Here is an 18,578-nt window from a genome sequence, read left to right on the forward strand (position 1 = left end):
TCACCATACCGCCTTCAAATAAATGAACACAACTTGCTTGCCAATGAGGCATAATAACATACTGTTTTTCAGTGGTAGGATGTGCTTAAAGTATAATTTAGCAAGCATAAGATAAATAAGTTTCTGTTGATATCAGGACATCAAATAGATTTGAAACGTGATTCACCATAGTCATTTCCCTTTTAGGCTACAAGCATTTTTGTAAAATTAGAAGTGTGTGCAGCAAGTTTTTATTGCTCATCTCTGATGACCTCAAAATTCAACACAAACTCCCTTCATGGTGGAAATCAGTTTAGACTGATGCCCATTAGCTCTACTACATCCTCTTGTCTACACAAGACCTCTGCTCTTGGTTCTGTACTCTAAAGCTTTTGACAAAAATTAGATTACTTCTCTTTTTCCTGAACTTCATAAAAACTTTCTTAGATTTTTTCATATATTTAGAGTTAAATCTCCACAATCTTCTATCCAATTATTTGTCACTGTTCTCTTAAAATTTGCTCCGATACAAATAACCCTTAGAAAGAAGGTGAAGTGAGATAAACAGGGCCACCTCTTCACCTATTACAGTTCTTCCAACTGCCTTGGAAGAACCCATAATATCGCCAAGTGAGTACAAGGGAAGAGCCAGGGTCAAATGGGCTGAGATATTATCATAATTTCCAAACCTGGAAATCATTGTCAAAGAAAAAATTACATAAAAGAATATTTTTTCATTGTGGGAAAAAGAGTAGAAAAAGGGATAGGAAGGACTTTATGGACTGTGTAGTCAGAAGTACAGGAGGAAAGCTTATTTCCTTCATTAATACACTAAAAGAAGGAAACCTGAACATAAAGTAATGAGATCAAGGTAGCAAGTTACCCATGATGGTAATTCTAATGATATGATTATAAAATATAACTAATATTGCTATAAACTTTGAAAATGAGAGCATCATTTAAGGAATAGCTAGATTCTACTTACTTGAGAGAACTCATAGCCTATTGAGGGAGACCTAACTGTACAATGATAATAAAAGGTATTTAATGTATTAATAGATGTATACTACTACCTATGTAGGGGTATATTCCAAAAAGAACAAAATAAAACTATGAGAAAACTCTGAGGGGAAAAGCTTCAATAAAGGCCTTTGCTTTAAAAAAAAAAAAAGATTGACATTAACATAGTATTAGATTACAAAGGTTTTTTTCCAATTTCATTTGATAAGTAAAATGTAAAAGGTTAAATGAAGCTGGTCTATGACCTCTAATTTTATATACATGTTATGAAACTATGGCTTAAAACATGTATATCAGAATCATAAAAAATGAGGAAATAAGGATGTTGGATTAGATTCCTATTTTACTTTACTACAGAGTAAAATTCCTTTTACTATAAATTTGAAGACTTTGAATTCATTTGAACTACAATGAAGAAAAAAATAAAAATTGTGTGTGTGTGTGTGTGTGTGTGTGTGTGTGTGTGTGTAGGGGGGGTACTGAGGATTGAACCCAGGAGAGTTCTACTCCAGCCTTATAGCTAAACTCTCTTTTATTTTTATTTATTTTTTATTTTTAAATATGGTCTCACTAGGTTATTGTGCACTGGCTTCAAATCTGTGAACCTCCTGTATCACCCTTCTGAGTATTGGTATTATAGGCGTGCGCCACAACACCCAGTTTAACTAGCAGATTCTTTTGTACACCATGATTTATTTAAATATTGGCAGGTTTCCATTCGTCCTTCTATAACATATATAAACAAAATATAAAAATAAGCTTTATATCATAAAAACTCATATAGCCCAAGCAGACCTTCAAAATAACCTTGACTTTGCAAGAGAAATATCATATAAGGTTCAAAATACCTTTTTGCTGTGTTATCAGATTAACATGGATCTGACTCACTTACACGACTTCTTCACTAAAACTTGGGAACTCCACATATTTATGAGTGCCTTAGAGATTAGAAAGATTCTCTACCTTGTACTGAGTTGTAGAAAATAATGTATTTTATGGTCACAATATGCTTTTTGAAAAGAAATACTATCTTAGATCACTTTGCAGACTATGAATATGCTCTTTGTTCCTGTAAGTATCCCATATCAGATGAAATTCCTCCTTTTCAACTCCCATAACTTTTGTGCACAATATTCCTGACATCTGGAGAAAATTTCTGGACAGTGAATTGGAATGTCCTGTGTCCATCAACTAGTCAAAGCTGCCACCTACTGGTCAGTGTTTGAAGCTATTTTTCAGTTCCTCCAAGCATTGCTTTACCTTGCAAAGATCCTTCAAAACAGCAACAAAGAAAAGTCTTTTTGCCCTACTATGATGTTTAAATACAATGCACCAATTAAAAATATATATAATAAAATAAAAAAGAGAAAATTACACTTATGCATTATAAAGTAACAACCATTTATAATAACCACATTTAGAGCAAGTATTCTTTGAAAAGAATTCATCCATTCTAGGGTGAGCCCAAAACATATAATTTTACAAACCTTCCAATAAAATCATCCCTCTTCCCAGCATCTTTGTCCCATGCAGTAATATCAATGATTCCTCCTCTTTCTTCATAGAGATGAAAATCAAATTGTTCTCTCCACTGAGGATTCAGAGTTTTTGGCATAATCTATAAAACCAAAAAGTCATTGTTGTTTTATCAGTATTAGCCTTTTAAAAATTCACTCAAGATGCTAAGTCCCAGAAAATCATATAAATGTGGTATTTGAATCAAAGATTCCAGAAAAACCAGAAATAAGCCATTAGACTTTTAACGTATTTACTGCTGAAAAGAAGATCCTAAAAAAATATAAAGGCACCATTTAGTTATCCTACCTACAGATGAGAAATCCAAATTATCCAGAAAAGGTAAGCAATCTCTATATAAAATAGCTCACTCAGATACTAGCATTTATTCTACATAACCATGTGTGACAGATGAAGACATCACTCATAGTCAGTCATCTCATAATAAAAGAGGATGAGGATTTCCAGAGTTTCTTTTCCCTCTCTCTCTCACATACACTGGGATCTTACTTAAAAAGTAGACAGTGGAGTTCTGTCAGAGCAGAAGGGAAAAGCAAGCAGCTTTGGGGTGGGCAGGCAGGCAGACCTTCACCTTAGAATTATAACATTGATGTATTATCCCATTTTATATATGGAGGAAGTGTGTGTGTGTGTGTGTGTGTGTGTGTGTGTGTGTGTGTGTGTGTGTTGAACATTTGTTCTTCATTTTACATGTACCAGAAAGGTATCTCATATTTCATCTGAAGTGTAATTTTGTAACTTCATGTATTTAGAAAAGGCACCTGGTAGAATCAATACACAAAGGAGTTTGTATTGATGTTTTTTAAAATTCTATTCACCATTAAGTTAAACAACACTCTCCTCTTTTCTTTCTTTCTTTCTTTCTTTCTTTCTTTCTTTCTTTCTTTCTTTCTTAGCAGGAAGGTGTGATGTAGCTTTTCCCTTTTTAATATATGCCAGACAGAACTTCAGATGTAAAGAGTTTGAAAGCAATGAAGTATGCTATGTGCAAAGGTAATACAAATGAATCACAGTTTTTAAAGTTCATAATCTGGACTTAATCAGCAATACATCATGGGAAGAAAGAGCAAAGAGAGACACGTGTCTATAGCTGGGTTTCATATTTCATATCTAAAGAGCAGGACTATAAAAATAAGTAATGCTTTAAGCCTACAAGAACATGGAAATACTGTTAATTGAGATAAGATATGACAGAATTGGTCATAGATGCTTATTTTTGGAAACAGTAGCTACTTTAAAATTTGTTCACCAGATGAATGCTATGATCATTCAGATGTCATACAATTGGGCTCCGATGGACATCTAGGATATTTTGGGTTATGTTATATCTTATCATACCTACCCATAAACCGACCAACTTTCCAGTTTACTCCTTGAGGATTGTCTCTCCTCTATGACTGACTTCAGGTCAGAAATGATGCATTCTCTTTTCATGCATGCAACCCATAGGGTAACCTAACAGCCTTCTTGTAGCACTCACTGGGTGCTACAGACTCAGTTCTGTGATATTTCTAGCTACATTAAGTACTAATGAAAACTTCCTAGCCCAGAAGAAAGCTAGGGAAGCTGTTTATTAAAAATTCACTAAAATGACTCAAAGTGATTCTCAGAGGCCTTACTGGCATGTAAAGTGACTTTACATGTAGGACAGATATTAGCATTGCTACGGCAACCACCAAGCACCAACATTCAGAGCTCTCTGCATTCATTCATTCATGGTCTGTCTGGGTAATTGCTGTTGTTTCCTTTTTCTTTCTTTCTTGTAAATCCTCACAGGTATGCTAAGAAATGGTTTCCACCACCATGCCTGTGTTATAAATATAGAAACTGAGACTTAGAGAAGTAATTTACCTGAGGTCACCTAGCACATAAAGAAATGCAAGACTTGTTGGTCTTGTTTTCTGACATGATGTTCAAACGTTTCCTTAAGCATTTCATAAACCTCTGTGTTTTTGTCTTTTAAAGCATGGCTATTAGCGATTGGTGTCGCACCAATATCGACAGGACACAGTAGAGACAGCAGAGGGCTACCTTGCTCTTGTACTTTTGGTGGCCCAGCCGGAACTTGACGTAGGGGTCACTCAGCCCGTTGGAATCCATCGCTTTGAGGGCTCGCCCCTCGATCAATGTGATGCTGACTATCCCTCGCCACAGATGGGATTTTCTGTGCTGGTCTGACAGACGTAAACTTTGGGTCTGAAACTTTTGGCAAAAAACAAACAAACAAAAAACTGAGGTTACTTTGCTTTAAATCAAAATATCTCACCGGGCCATGCCCTTTCTCCTGTTAAAGTTAAAAAAGAATAGGCAGATACATTTAAAAAATAATTCATGTAAATATTATTAGTTAACTATAAAATTATTAATAAATTATGAAATTTTGCTTTAAACAAAATATCTCATTGGGCTTTGCCCTTTCCTCTATTAAGGTTAAAAAAGGCAGTTGCATTTAAAAATAATTCATGGAATATTATCAATTAAGTATAAAATTATTAATAAATTATGAAATTTATATCATGATGCATTTATTTGTTATTCAAAATAAGTTAGTGCTTAAATAAAAAGTTTAGATTTTCAATTATTATTGTTATTGTTATTGTTACTATTTAGGCACTGAGTATTGAACCCAGAGGAGTTCAACTTCTGAGCTACAGCCAGCCCTTTTTATTTTTTAACATTTTGAAACAGTCTCACATTAGAACCAGGTTTAAGGCTGTTTAGTTTTCTTTGTATTTGAAGTTATATTCTTCCAAGAACTTGGTTACTTTGCAAGGAGATAGTGTCTGCAAGTTAAATTGCTGAGGCTGACCTTGAGGCTGGCTTCAAACCTGCGATCCTCCTGTATCAGCCTCCCAATTACAATTATTGGTATTATAGGCATGTGCCACTATGCCTGGGTTCAACTCTTAAAATTGTAAGAGGTAATTACTTCAAAAATATCAGAGAATATTTGCATTTGTGTTAAACATATTCATGTTAACAGTTGTCTAAAATAAATATTTTAAGTATCAAAGACCACTTATGTACTATAATATTTATTTTTAATTATTTGTGTTTTAAATATTTTATTCATGTTACAAATGTATTTTAGGTGTATTTTAGTTGTAAGAATAGTTGCAAATTCAGTTCAAATAATTAAAAAAATTTTTGCCACATTTGGAGACAACTGAATTTCAGTTCATAAATACCTATTTAAAGTCCAACAGAACACAAAATAAAATTAGGATGCCCAGCCAAGATATTCTTCTTATGTCTGAAATTACCTCACAAATATATAAAATTATTTTTAAAATTACAGATATGCCTTATATTGGCAAGTGCATTTCTAGATTTATTTCTCATTTCAGTATTTAAAAATTTTAATGATTTTTATTATGCTTAATTCCAAATCACAATACATAATCCAGTGAACAAAATCAGAATTTTTAAAAAATGAGCAAGTCTACTAAAATGCTCATATAATCTCTTGTAACTAAATAACATATAAAACAAACCACAGGAAGCAATATTCTTACTCTAGATTCAGCACCAAATAGATCTATAAAATTTATTTCCTTCCAATTACTGAGGATGGTTTTCCCGCTTAATCATTTCATGAAGAAATTTGATATTCCTCTCAATCTCAAAGTACTATACTGCAAAATCATGAATTAGCCCTACTTGTTCTCCAAACCTTTCTACAGTAATGTTATAAAGTTAAACCTCTTTTGCACAATTCTTCCTCCCATTTTGACTTCCATCTGTTTCTATACCATAGTAATATCAAAATCATTTTTATATGTTACCATCAAAAGCCATGATTTCTTCGGGCATGGTGGCGCATGCTTGTAATTCCCACACTTGGGAGGCGGAGACAGGAGGATGGCGCAGGTTTGAAGCCGGCCTCCCTGGCTTAAGAGACCCTGTTTCCAAATAAAAATATAAAAGTAGGTATCTGGGAGTGTAGCCAGGAGGTAGAAGAGTTTCCAGAAACCCCAGTACCACCACCACCACTAAAAAAAAAAAAAAATAAATAAATAATAATAATAATAAGCCATGATTTCAGGTCCTTTTACTAGAAAAATAAGACTTCAGCCAGGCATGGTGGCACATGCTTATAATCCCAGCATTTGGGAAGCTGAGATAGAAGGATCGCAGTTTGTGGACAGCCTCAGCTACTTAGTGAGGCTCTTTGCAGTTCAATGACACCCTGTTTCAAAATAAAGAATAAAAAATAGGGCTGGGGGTGTAGCTCAAGGTAGAATGCCCTGGTTCCATCCCAGTACCACACACACACACACACATACAAAAGAAAAATACAATAGTTCTAATACCTGAACAAGTCAATGGAAATCTTTCGAAGTCATATATTTTCCTTGCCTCATTGAGTGGCAAATTTTGAACATTGCAGCATCTCTGCCTTATTAACTAACATCAACACACCTCTTACATTTGTGATCTCAAAAGCAGTCAGTGTCTACTTTGTTCGGAAGGGCAGTGGAGAGTCCATGGAGCACCTTCACCTTTACAGAACGCCACCCACTTCCAACAGATCCCTCTGCTCCAATATATTCAATCTATAGCTATTGACTTTGCACACTAGAATGTGTTGTAACAAAGGGCTTCTCTGATTGAAATAGAAGTTCTCAATTAAAATTATTTAGAATTTAGCCACCAAGAGATGGCTCAGCAACTTTTACTTTGGCTTTTGTTGTTTTAGTTCTAAGATCTGTGCTACTTATAATTATACAATGCAGCAATAGATTTTAATGATTGGTTAATTGATTTAACTATCTCTTCTTCTTTTGGGACTATCTCTAAGGACAGACTCTAGAAAAATCAGGTCCTAAAGTTTAGATCTGGAACTTTTATTGAGGAATATTTGTGGCAAAGGAGGAACAATGAAGAACAAATATGGTAAAGAGAAATATTTATCTTAGCGAAAATTGAGTTAGTACTTACCCACTAATACAGAGAGCTTTAGAATCCTAAAGTCCATAGATGCACAATATATCACTTGGTTTTTATTAAAACTCTAGGAAGCAAGGAGTCAAGACCTTTGGCCCTCTTACTGATAAGAAATTTACAGCTCAGAGTGGTTGGGCTGGTAAATGGTGGGTGTAAGAATAGAACCCCAGAATTTCTGGCCTTTATTCTTGAGATTCTCCCAATACAAGTGTTTAGGGCAGAGGTTCTCTCAGAAGCTTAAAGGTAGTGATAATTTACATATATTGCTGCCAAACAGTATTCTCCAGTTAACTGGGTTGATTACATATAAAATGATATTCCAGTATAGATTTTCCTAACTGGTTAATTCATGAAATCACCTTCGACTCTTCTATCATATGAGCACATGTACTTATATTTACAATATTCCAGGTTATTGGAGAATATACCTAATGCCATGTTCTACATATTTCTTAGAGGCATCAGTTATACATACATCAGATAAATATTGGTTAGGTTACAATCTAGGTCACACATCATCTTTGATTAACAATGTTGAGTTGGCTTTTTTTTTTTACATATGAAAATGCAAACAGGGTGAGGAGGGTATGTTTCCCATGTTTCCCACAGAAGTAAAAAGAACTTAGTGGTCTTTGTTACTGGCATTAGTTGTTGTGAAATGATTTTTATAACCCAGAAGAACAAATGATTTGGAAAACTAAGAGGAGTAGGAAGAAAACAGGATTAATGAACATGATAATTAAGGTAGTTAGCTTCTGCAAAGGGACCAAGAAGAAAAAGAAAAAAATAGTTCCCAAAACATACTAATAAGATATTTTTAAGTGATTTTTTTTCAGTAATTTTTGTTCAAAATGGCAAATTTCTAGAAATAAAATTCAGATAAGGATTTTGCTGAATAACTATATAACCATGAGTAAATGAATAGTCATCAAACAGACAAATATTTAATTTAAGCAGGAAGAATAGAAAATAAAAATTAAATTATAAGGTGAAGGTATAATTTTCGGCTATCAATAATAGAAAATATTGACACTTAAATTTAAATAAAGTTGCCATATCCGTGGGCTCTGCATCTGTAGATTCAACTGACCATGGATAGGAAATATTTGGGAAAAATGGCATCTTTATTGAACATGTATAGACATTTTCCTCTTGTTATTGTCTCTAATCAACATGGTACAACAACTGTTTACATGTAGAATTTATACTACATTAGGTGTTATAAGTGATCTAGAGATGATTTAAAGCACACAGGAAGATTTGTGTAGATTAATGCAAGTATGATAAATATGACACCAATTTTATATGAGGGACTTGAATGTCTGCAGATATACTGAGGGGAAGAGAGCTGGAAACAACTTGTTCATTCTACCCCCATGATACTTAGCAATTTCTATGTGACTTGTTTCCTCTCGAGGACTGTTTTCTTTATCTCTGGTTTTCAAACCTATTTTCCAAGGCCCAGAGAATGCTAAGAACACTCTTCTATGTGCATATCTGGGGGGCTGTGTGTTGGGAGCCTATATAGGGACAAAATGTTGCATCAATAATAAAGACTTAACTTGCCTAATATGGTCATCCATTACTTTTATGTATTTAAAAAATTAAGGTTCTGGCAAGCTCATTGAGGAGGTGATGATAAGCAGAATTCCACAGCAGAAACACTTTGAAAACTAATTGGATGTTCTCCAGATACCTTCAGAGTCATCTCCTGCTTTGTTTCAAGAGTTTCCTTCCTGTGTACAGAAAATTTTGAGTGTGTGGTTCCCAGGTAGCATCAATGCCACCTGGGAAGTTTGTCAGAAATTCAAATTCTTTGGCTCCTCCCAAGACTATTTGCAAGAGAACTCTGAGAGTGGGGCTATTGCTGTCTTGTTTTCCCCTCTAGGAAATGCTGGTGCACGCTCAGGTGTGAGAGCTCCTGCTTTAGAAGTTGTAAGGTTTGCATGCATTGGTCTCTCCTTATATTCTAATACCAATTACTACTGAATATAATGCAAACATTATCCACTCTCTGTCATATATATTCTTTTTACTATTTAGAGTCCTTCTTTAGTTCTTCTAAATTTACTGATTAGGAAATCAGATTAATCTGGACATTTGGAGAATTTAAAAAGAGAAAAAGGGGCCTACTGAAAAATTATAAAAAGTTTGTTTAACTTGATAACTTCCTTTATTAATATTTTCTTTATGGGATGAATAACATATATTTATTGAATTATTAATTAATAATTCCACCCAAAACTGTTTTTTAAGAACCTAAAGGGCAAGAAGTATTGAACAAATCCAAGCTATCCTCCAATATAATTAACATACCACATCCGGTACTTGGCTATCTGAGTTAATGTGCTCAGGTAAATTCGTGCTGAAATAGACTTGTGTGGGAGGGGGTGGTAAAGGAGGGAAGAATAGAAAGAAATTCCAACCCAACTTCAAAGCAAAGAACCAAGCTTGCAAAAGAAAGATACATTCTTGAAACTTTCAAGGCAGTAGTTCTTACATTTCAGCTGTAAATTTGTTGCAATTGGTGGACCTAGCCCATCTTGGCTGTGATTGGCTCTTGTCAATAGAGCCTCATCTTTATTTTAGGTGTCCCATGTGATCCTCATATACAGCAACGTTTGAGATCCACTTTCATAAGAAACATTCACCCCAGTGTAGGATTAATGCAGAGTATCAAGATACAAGGTAATATTATAAATTTCAAAGTCTGAAGCAATGAGTCAATAACATGTATCTTTAGTAGGACTTTAGAACAAGTCAGCGGGCACTTTAAATAGAATATTAGTTTAATTATATTATTCCTTAAAAATAATTCAAGATTACAATTCCTTTTCTTAAGTACCAGACAGGTTAGAATAGGGAATGGTTTTCAGTACAATTAGTCCTTAGAATTTCTAGACATGCAAGCTCAGAAAACAAAACTGAACTGAATAGTTGAACTTACTTGTGCATTTTGGCAATAAGTAGTCTGAAGCTCTGCTCTGCAGAGGCCCAGGACAGGAAGAACAGGCCTGCCGTGCGTCTGGATGGAAATGAATGATCAGCGCTGTGTGGGAAAGCTTGGTGCCACTCTCAACCCTTTATTTTGAGGAGCATTTAGAATTACTTTTAAAAGTATTATTAAAAAAGTATGTATTCACTTGTCAGGTCATCAGGTCATTGTCAGGAAGTGTCTTGTAGCACAGTGAAGATAAATGACAATACAACTCTCTCCTTTCCAGCTGCCTTTTTTTTTTTTTTAGTACAATGATGCTACAGTGGTCAAGAAAATATACCTGAGATAATGTGATAATGAGTCCTCCTTATGTGGTTCCAGGATATTGGTAATAGATGTATCAGAGATGTAAACATAGCAAGAGAAGTGGTGGAAAGAACAACTTTCCAAGACTGATGATACAAGAGAGATTTTTCTAATGTCAAAATAGTGATAAGGCTCAAGAAGAATAAATGTTACATGGACAGGTGACATGCCACCTGGGATGTCATGGGATCCTTGCATCAGAATCTTCTCTAATAATTAAAGAAATGATTTGTAATGAGTAAAGAAGTGTCTCTAAAGTAACAAATTTTTATCCCACAAATCACTTTTCTTTGCTGCCTTTGGTATCAAAAAAGCAACACCAAAGATCACGTCCCTACTAAAACCAAGAACAGTAAGAAATGGATTAAGAAAGATACAACAGGACAAGAAATCCTGGAGGGAAATTATCCTGGTGTAGTTGAAAGTTTGTATTAAGTATATCTAGAGCAGCTAGAGAAAGTTTATGAAGAGCATTAAGAAAAGATAAAAAACATTAACTTTAATAGCATTAACTTTAATAATATCAATAGAGAGGACTAAATTAGGAAGATCTTAAGGAGAGTTAGATCATGCAAAAAGAAAAAAAAGGAAGACTGAAGAGAGAAATATTTTATTGAACAACAATTATATGCTAATTTTTTCATTCTCAAATTTTTTTTTTCCTATTTATTTTTTGGTGTGTTTTGTGGTACAGGGAATTAAACTGGGGCAGGTGGGTAGGTTGTACCACTGAATTGTACCCCTACCCTTTCTTATTTTGGTTTTGAAACAGGGACTTGCTAAGCAGCTTTCTTTTTAAGGTAAAGAAACTGAGACACAGAGAGGATAAATATCCTATTAAGATCCAAATGTTTAGATGTTAGCAAGACTGAAAGTTGAACCTGGGGCAGCTGATATCTAATCCATGAATTTCCCCACTAAATTTTATTTTTTTTTACAAAGTCTATAGAATGAAATTTTTGACACAAAAGAGGGAATTCATTAGTACTTGATTTTCATTTACATGAAATACATCCTTATTAAAAATCATTGAAGAAAGCTAGTTAGGGACTTAGGGGAGGTAAAAGTTATCAGATGGTAATAACCCTGGTGTGTGCTGTCCAGTAAAACAGATGAAAGCCAGCTGTACTTTATAGTAAATTTTCATCTAATGTCTACCAATAACATAGAGAAGTTGTTTCTACTTATAGTATAGAATCTAGTGTTCTAGATAGAACACTATCTAGTTAATAAAGTTCATTAATTCTATTCCTTGAAAAACTGGATCACTGGTAGTAGAATATATCCTATTAGTCTAGATCTTGATTTAAAAATATAAATCATCTGGGCGTAGTGGCACAGGCTTGTAATCCCTGCGCTTGGGAGGCGGAGACAGGAGGATCGCCCAGGTTCGAAGCCAGCCTTGCTGGCCTAAGAGACCCTGTTTCCAAATAAAAATATAAAATAGGTCTGGGAATGTAGCCCAGAGGTAGAAGGGTTGCCAGGAACCCAGTACCACCAAATAAAATTTGAATAAAAATAAATAAAATAAAAATATAAATCATAACCACCCCACCTTGGGGGGGAAAAAAAAACCAAACCTGTTTAGACTTAACATGTGACTAGAGGACCATGGTTCTGCCCAACCTCTCCCAGAGAGGTACAAACAAATCCTTGGCTTTTGTCATCCTGGGTTCTATTACCTGTATAAAACTTAATCTTTCCAAATGAGACTCAGACACTGTGAACCTGGAGTGAAAGACACTGCTTGTGTGTTTACACTGAGCCAAGAGTGGAGTCAGCTCTTGTCTCTCTTTTCAGCACAGAGATGAGACATGCTTTCATTTAATCAAATGATCCATAGACCACCACAAAGAGGAGATAATGACAGCCCAAAATGACTGTTTTGTGCTGCAAAAACTAGAGTGTGGAGCCATTATTAGCTCAATCCCAGGAACAGGCAAGTTCTATCTTTCCTTTTCGTGCAGAGTTTATTCCGCTGAATTGCACCTGGATGATGAGGTCCAACAAGTAGATTTGTTCTGCAGTCATCCATCCACAAAGAAGGACTGCCTTCCCAGAAAGCCCTCCCAGTGCTTTGTGCAGCCTACTGTACAGTGTCTCACCTAGTAATAAAGCTTCAATCCCCATTCCTTAGATGATGACTCCCTGGTACTGTAATCCTTAGAGAAATTCTCCTGGTTTTTATCCTTGTATTTTCTTTTGCATTTTTATTGCTTCTTGATATAATTTGTGGTGCCAGGAAATTATTTATGCTTACTTCTGGTGCTTTAAGGATCCTCCCTAACTTCAACTGTAGCCAAAATTTCTTACCAGATTGTTCAAAGTATATGCTAATAGAAAAAAATCATCACATATTATAATCTTATTAGCTTGTTAAAATAATCTACAAATTTCTACTAGTGCTATAGGGAAGGAATAAAAATCTCTGGCTTGGCTTAAACCTTTTCTTTTGAAACTTCTAATTAAAATTTACTATATAAGTTTACTATAAAGTGTTTACTATATACTTATAGCAAAACATATATTTTTATAGAAAATATATTTTATAGTGAAAATACTGGGGACTGAAGCCATGTGCATGCTAGGCAAGTGCTCTGTCACTGAGCTACAACCCTGGCCCTTTTTAAAATTTGTTTATTTTGAGACAGAGTCTTGCTAAATTGTCCAGGCTGCTTCAAACTTGTGATTCTCTTGCCTTAGCTTCCCAAGTACCTGGGATTACGTGTATGTACCACCATTTCTGGCTGCCAATATTTTTGAGTCTTTTGTTTGTACCTAAAAATAGAAATAATATCTTACTTTTTGGGGAGGCATGCCCTACATAGTTGAGCTGTTCAGAATGTAAGTTCTTCAACATAGGATCACATTCTTGGTTTTTAATTTTTTATATATTTATTTATTTATTTTTGGTGGTACTGGGGTTCCTGGAAACCCTTCTACCTCCAGGCTACACTCCAAGACCTATTTTTAATGTTTTTTGTATTTGGAAACAGGGTCTCTTAAGCCAGCATGGCTGGCTTCGAACCTGCGTGGTTCTCCTGTCTCTGCCTGCCAAGCACGGGGATTACAAGCGTGCACCACCACGCCCAGCTAATTATTTTATTTTTGTAATGGGAATTGAAACCAGGGGCATCCTACCACTGAGCTGCATCTCTAGTCCCTTTTACATTTTTTCTTTTGTTGTTGTTTGGGGGAAAAAAAATAGACTTCCCGAAGTTGCTGAAACTGGCCTCCAACTGCAATCCTCCGGTTTTAGCATCCCAAATATTGGAATTACAGGCATGTGCCATATGCCCGACTCATTCTTGTTTTACAAAGTCAGTAACTCTTCTCCTCAGTCTGTAGTCTCCATCCATTTACCCTTCTCTTTGACCAGAGCATGAGACATGCTCTGACATATTTCCACCTTGTTCTATAGCTTTCTATGTACTCCTTTTTGCCTGATATAATCCCTTTATCCATTTTCATAAAAGGTTACTTTGGCCTCTTTTATTTTAAAAATGTTAAAATTTCTCTTTAATTTACTGAAGTGTTCTTGTAATATGGTTTGTCTCGATCAACTCTTATCAGAGTCTAGATGTTCACTCACTAGAGACAACTAGGAAGAAGCATAAGCCCGATAAATATTTGGCCAAATATTTGAAAGAAGTACTCTAAAGTACCCCCTCTGCGCCTTTAATGGTAAGTTAAAAGTCTTCAAAGAAATTCAGACTTAGAGTAATCCAATTTGATTTCACATAATTTTTATTGTTAAGAAACCTAGTAATTGCCATATCTACCGCTTAATGTTTTGTGTCCTAAGATACAGTGTATTGATGAATTATAAATGTTATGCTTTTGAAAATTAGAATATGTCTATATCGCTCTAGTCTTTTCTTTTCACTATTCTGCACTTGAGAAAATTACAATGTAGCAAGTAGCCCTGACATTCCAGTTAAGGATTTAGTTTCATTCTATGTAACTCAGTTGCTAGCTCTTGAACACATGTATTGATCCTTATAAATTAAGCTGATAAAATTTCATTTCAAATCACATCCTGCTTAACTGACATGTATCCTCCTTATGAAATATTTATCTGAGCTACTTAGGGTTTTTGCCTATCTGAAATTGTCCATATCCATTTCCTCTAAAAGTTTTGCAGGACAGCAACATTTCTTGTATAAAGAACCATGGGATCAGTTAGCAGAGTCACCTTTGCACGTGAATCTGTGAATGAGAATAATACTCATCCAAAATCGAGTTGGCCACTGGTTTTCTGTCTTTGTCAGTGGGGCATCACACGCAGTGGCTCCTTCATAGAAACACAGCTCTATTCATTTCTATTCATCATCGAATGACAGAGAAACCCCACTGCTATAAATTCCTCAAAACACTTATTTCCATAGCATTTAGAGAGAAAGAAAAATTTGGCCCTGATCATATCTTCCTGGTACATCAGGACAATAATATCTTTCTGGGACTTTGTTTCCTCACTAGTAAAATAAATGGTCCCCCAAATTTCTGCCTTTGACTCAATTCATTTGTTGCTGTATAACAATAAAATGTTATTGCCACTAAAATACTATCATTTATTTTTAAACTTGCATATTGGTTATTAAAAATCAGTTCTAAAGATGGAAAGGTTAGTAAGGAATATTTAATGATTAATACAACCATATGGAAGGCACGGGTAAGTGGGGGACTAATTTGAAAACAGCAAAGAAGAAAGAAGATGAAGATGTTGAAAGAACTACTTGAAAGGAAAACAATTGAGATCAGTTTTGCTGCACATAGAACCCAGAATGACGCCCCAATTCTGCTCTTAAATATGTGTGCCATGTGAACTCGCCTTGTTTTGGGGTCTTAAGGAAACTGAAAAACAATTTTGCAAACAGTAATTTTTCATTGAAGGCCATGGAAGAATTCAAAAGCAGTCAGTTTGTATAGACAGCACATGAACATATAAGAGGAACTATTATTATTTTGGCAAAGATACAGAATAATTTTAGTAATGGCAATGAACTGAAAGCAAAATGAAGCGGTTGTAACCATTAAGGTAAGTTTACAATAATAAAGGCTGCAAAAAATTTGTATATGTTGGAGCAGGTCGGGATGAATAGATGAAGAGAGACACGGTTTACACTTGCTCACTGGTCAGGGCATTACATAATCTGGAGCCTGAGGACCTGTTTAAGAGACACCGCGCCATATCTTTAAATTATAAAGAAAAAAGGTAGCTTGCAATCATGAGTGATTTGAGAACCAAGAAAAGAAAAGAGCAAAGCTCTAGGATTATAGCATTTTCACTGCAGTGCCTTTTGCTATGTAATCATGCAGCAAGTATGAATTTCCAAAGAAAAAAGGACACTCTAAAAGGTAAAGTATTGAGTGCATTAGTAATAAATCAAGCAATGTATAATGCAGAATTATAGTGGGGAAAAATGGATGACAGAGCTCATAATGCTTAAATCATGGAAGAGTAAATTAAATTGCAATGACATTTAAAACTAATTCGGTAGAAATTTTATTTTTTCTTTATCTAAATTAAAAGTAGAGTTGGTTTTCTTCTAAATCTTGGTGTGTTTTTTTTCCAAGAAAGAGCTATATGTATACAGTATAGATCTATTATATATATTGTTTAAGATCACTGTAATACATATAAATTTTTCACAAACATATGGAACAGAAGATAATCCCATTTTACAAAAGTGTGTGTATGTGGGGGGATAAGTTTTCTATACAGGACCATCATATTTCCGTAAGATCTCCGAGGCTTTAACTTTCTAAAATTTGCAATAAATTTGGTCTCACAAAGAACTGACTTCAAAGACATATTGTTTTAAATATATGAAGTTCTTAATGTTTTCAAATGCAGAAATAAGAGTTAGTTGCCTAGATGGCTTAGAATAAAAGTTAGTAAGGAAAGCAAATGAATGTATCTATCTGAGTGTCTATTTTAAAAAGTGAATTTCTTAATTGACACATTATTTTCAAGATTACTATTAGGAACAGAAAAACTAAGATATTGATATAAAGGATTCGGACATTACCCTCCAAAAGAAAGACTTCACAGAGAAATAAGATCCAACCACTTCATTTTCTGAGAGATCCTAAAAACAAACAAATATTTAGCTAAATTTTGAGGTGTTTTTGAGAATACTTAGTATTCAAAGTCAAAACAAAGAAAATCAAAGCAAATTTAAAAAACAAAAATATATATGTACCCTAATATTACTTTGGACATGAAGATACTAATTTCATTTCCTTTGAATAAACTAAAATATTTGTTGTATTTTTCACTCATATCAGTGATAAAGTTTAGAGAGGATTATTCTTGTGATTTTTAGAGTCTACTTACCTTTTTATTTAATATTCTTTAGTATTTCTTGAAGTCTGAAGTTTCATTATAGAAAGTAGAACTATTTAAGAATATTTTAAGACTTTGAAATGAACAGATAATCTGTTATTTTTAGCAAAAGTTGTTCTAATCATAATCCTTCACAGCATTAAAAAATAGCAGAAATCTTACTTTAAACATGTATTTAGCCTAATTTGATTTAGTTCTTTACAAAAATTTATAATTTTATTATAATATATAATATAATATCAAATCTAATATAAATTATTTTATTAACTTGAGCCCTCCCTGCCCAAATAATTTTAAAAGACATGAATACTGAGAAAGTTAGCTATTGGGTTAAAATTAGAGCAAGGGATTCAAGTTGGATATTTTACTGCTTAATCTTCAGAACTTTATGAAGTAAAGCCAGTTCAACTTTGGGAATTCTATATTTTTTTAAAAAATAACAATTTATTAGATTCTTCCTTAAAGTTTTGCATTCTGTCTCTGGGTGGCAGTTATAATAAAATTATAGAAACTGGTGACCATTTTGGGACAGTATCAATCTTTAACACTCCAGAAAGTGACTAGAAAGGTGGGTGGTAGAGACTGTGTTCAGAAGATTCTGGAGGGCAAAGAGAACTTCATAGGAAAATGGAGTGGAAACCACACTTGTTACATCCTGGCAAAGCCCTAATCGGCATTTTGCTTGGTTCCCGAAACTTTGTGTGAGGCTAAATTTAAAGCTAATGTACTGATTAAACTGGTGGAGGAAATCTCAAAACAGTAAAGTTGGGATTATAAGTATGGTGGCCCACGCTTGTAATCCCAGTACTTGGGAGGCTGAGACGGGAGGTTTGCAGGTTTGCAGCCAGCCGCTGTTACTTTATGGGGACTTCTGCAACTTAGTAGGATGCTGTTTAAAAATAAAGAATAAAAAAAATAGGGCTGGGAATATATCTCAGAGGTAGAATGCCCCTGGGCTCAATCCTAAATACAACAAAAAATAACAACATGCAAAGTATCCAAACTGCATTATAGATACTGATGTCTACATTCATTCAGTCAGTTGAACAATGAACTTTAAGGGCAGAAAGCAGAAAGATTCTTATATATTTTCAGTTTGGCACGAAAGGCATGTGTAAAGCAGAGCCCTCCAGAGACAGTGCTGTGAAAGAAAATAAGATGGCTGAAGGGAGGTCAAATGTTTTGCACAGGAACAAAGAAAGAAGGAATGTGGTCTGTGAAGTTCAAGCCCAAGTGCAGAGCCATGGAAACAAAGGCAGAGCAGTGATGGCTATCATTGAAAAGGGACTGGTGGTGGCCAGGACTGACACAGGCCCAGAGGCATCCAGAACTGAGACAAATCCAGCAGCAGTGATTGAAAAGAAAGTGACTACCTTTCCTGCTGGTGATTGATTTGGGCGCTCATGTAATGCTGGAGAAAAAGGTCATCATGGCATCTTCTCC

General features: G+C 34.6%; 1 protein-coding gene across 14 annotated transcripts in view; it reads right to left on the reverse strand.

Moving 5' to 3' along the window:
* The window catches only part of MCTP1 (multiple C2 and transmembrane domain containing 1), a gene marked incomplete at both ends in the record, with an annotated part of 619,238 nt that overhangs the window by 220,874 nt on the left and 379,786 nt on the right, over positions 1-18,578 (reverse strand). For 6 of the 14 annotated variants that reach the window (XM_080719329.1, XM_080719334.1, XM_080719325.1 and 3 more), the window contains 2 exons: positions 2,487-2,617; positions 4,567-4,737. The exons of 1 other annotated variant lie outside the window; for it this stretch is intronic. In XM_080719329.1, the coding sequence (XP_080575455.1) occupies positions 2,487-2,617; positions 4,567-4,737 (302 nt within the window). Of the gene's footprint in view, positions 1-2,486; positions 2,618-4,566; positions 4,738-10,429; positions 10,508-16,818; positions 16,879-18,578 lie in introns of all 14 variants that reach the window. 7 more of the 14 variants (XM_080719323.1, XM_080719332.1, XM_080719330.1 and 4 more) reach the window with 4 other exon arrangements.

This window comes from Muscardinus avellanarius, assembly GCF_963383645.1.
Source record: "Muscardinus avellanarius genome assembly, chromosome: 1".
Classification (NCBI taxonomy): Eukaryota; Metazoa; Chordata; class Mammalia; order Rodentia; family Gliridae; genus Muscardinus; species Muscardinus avellanarius.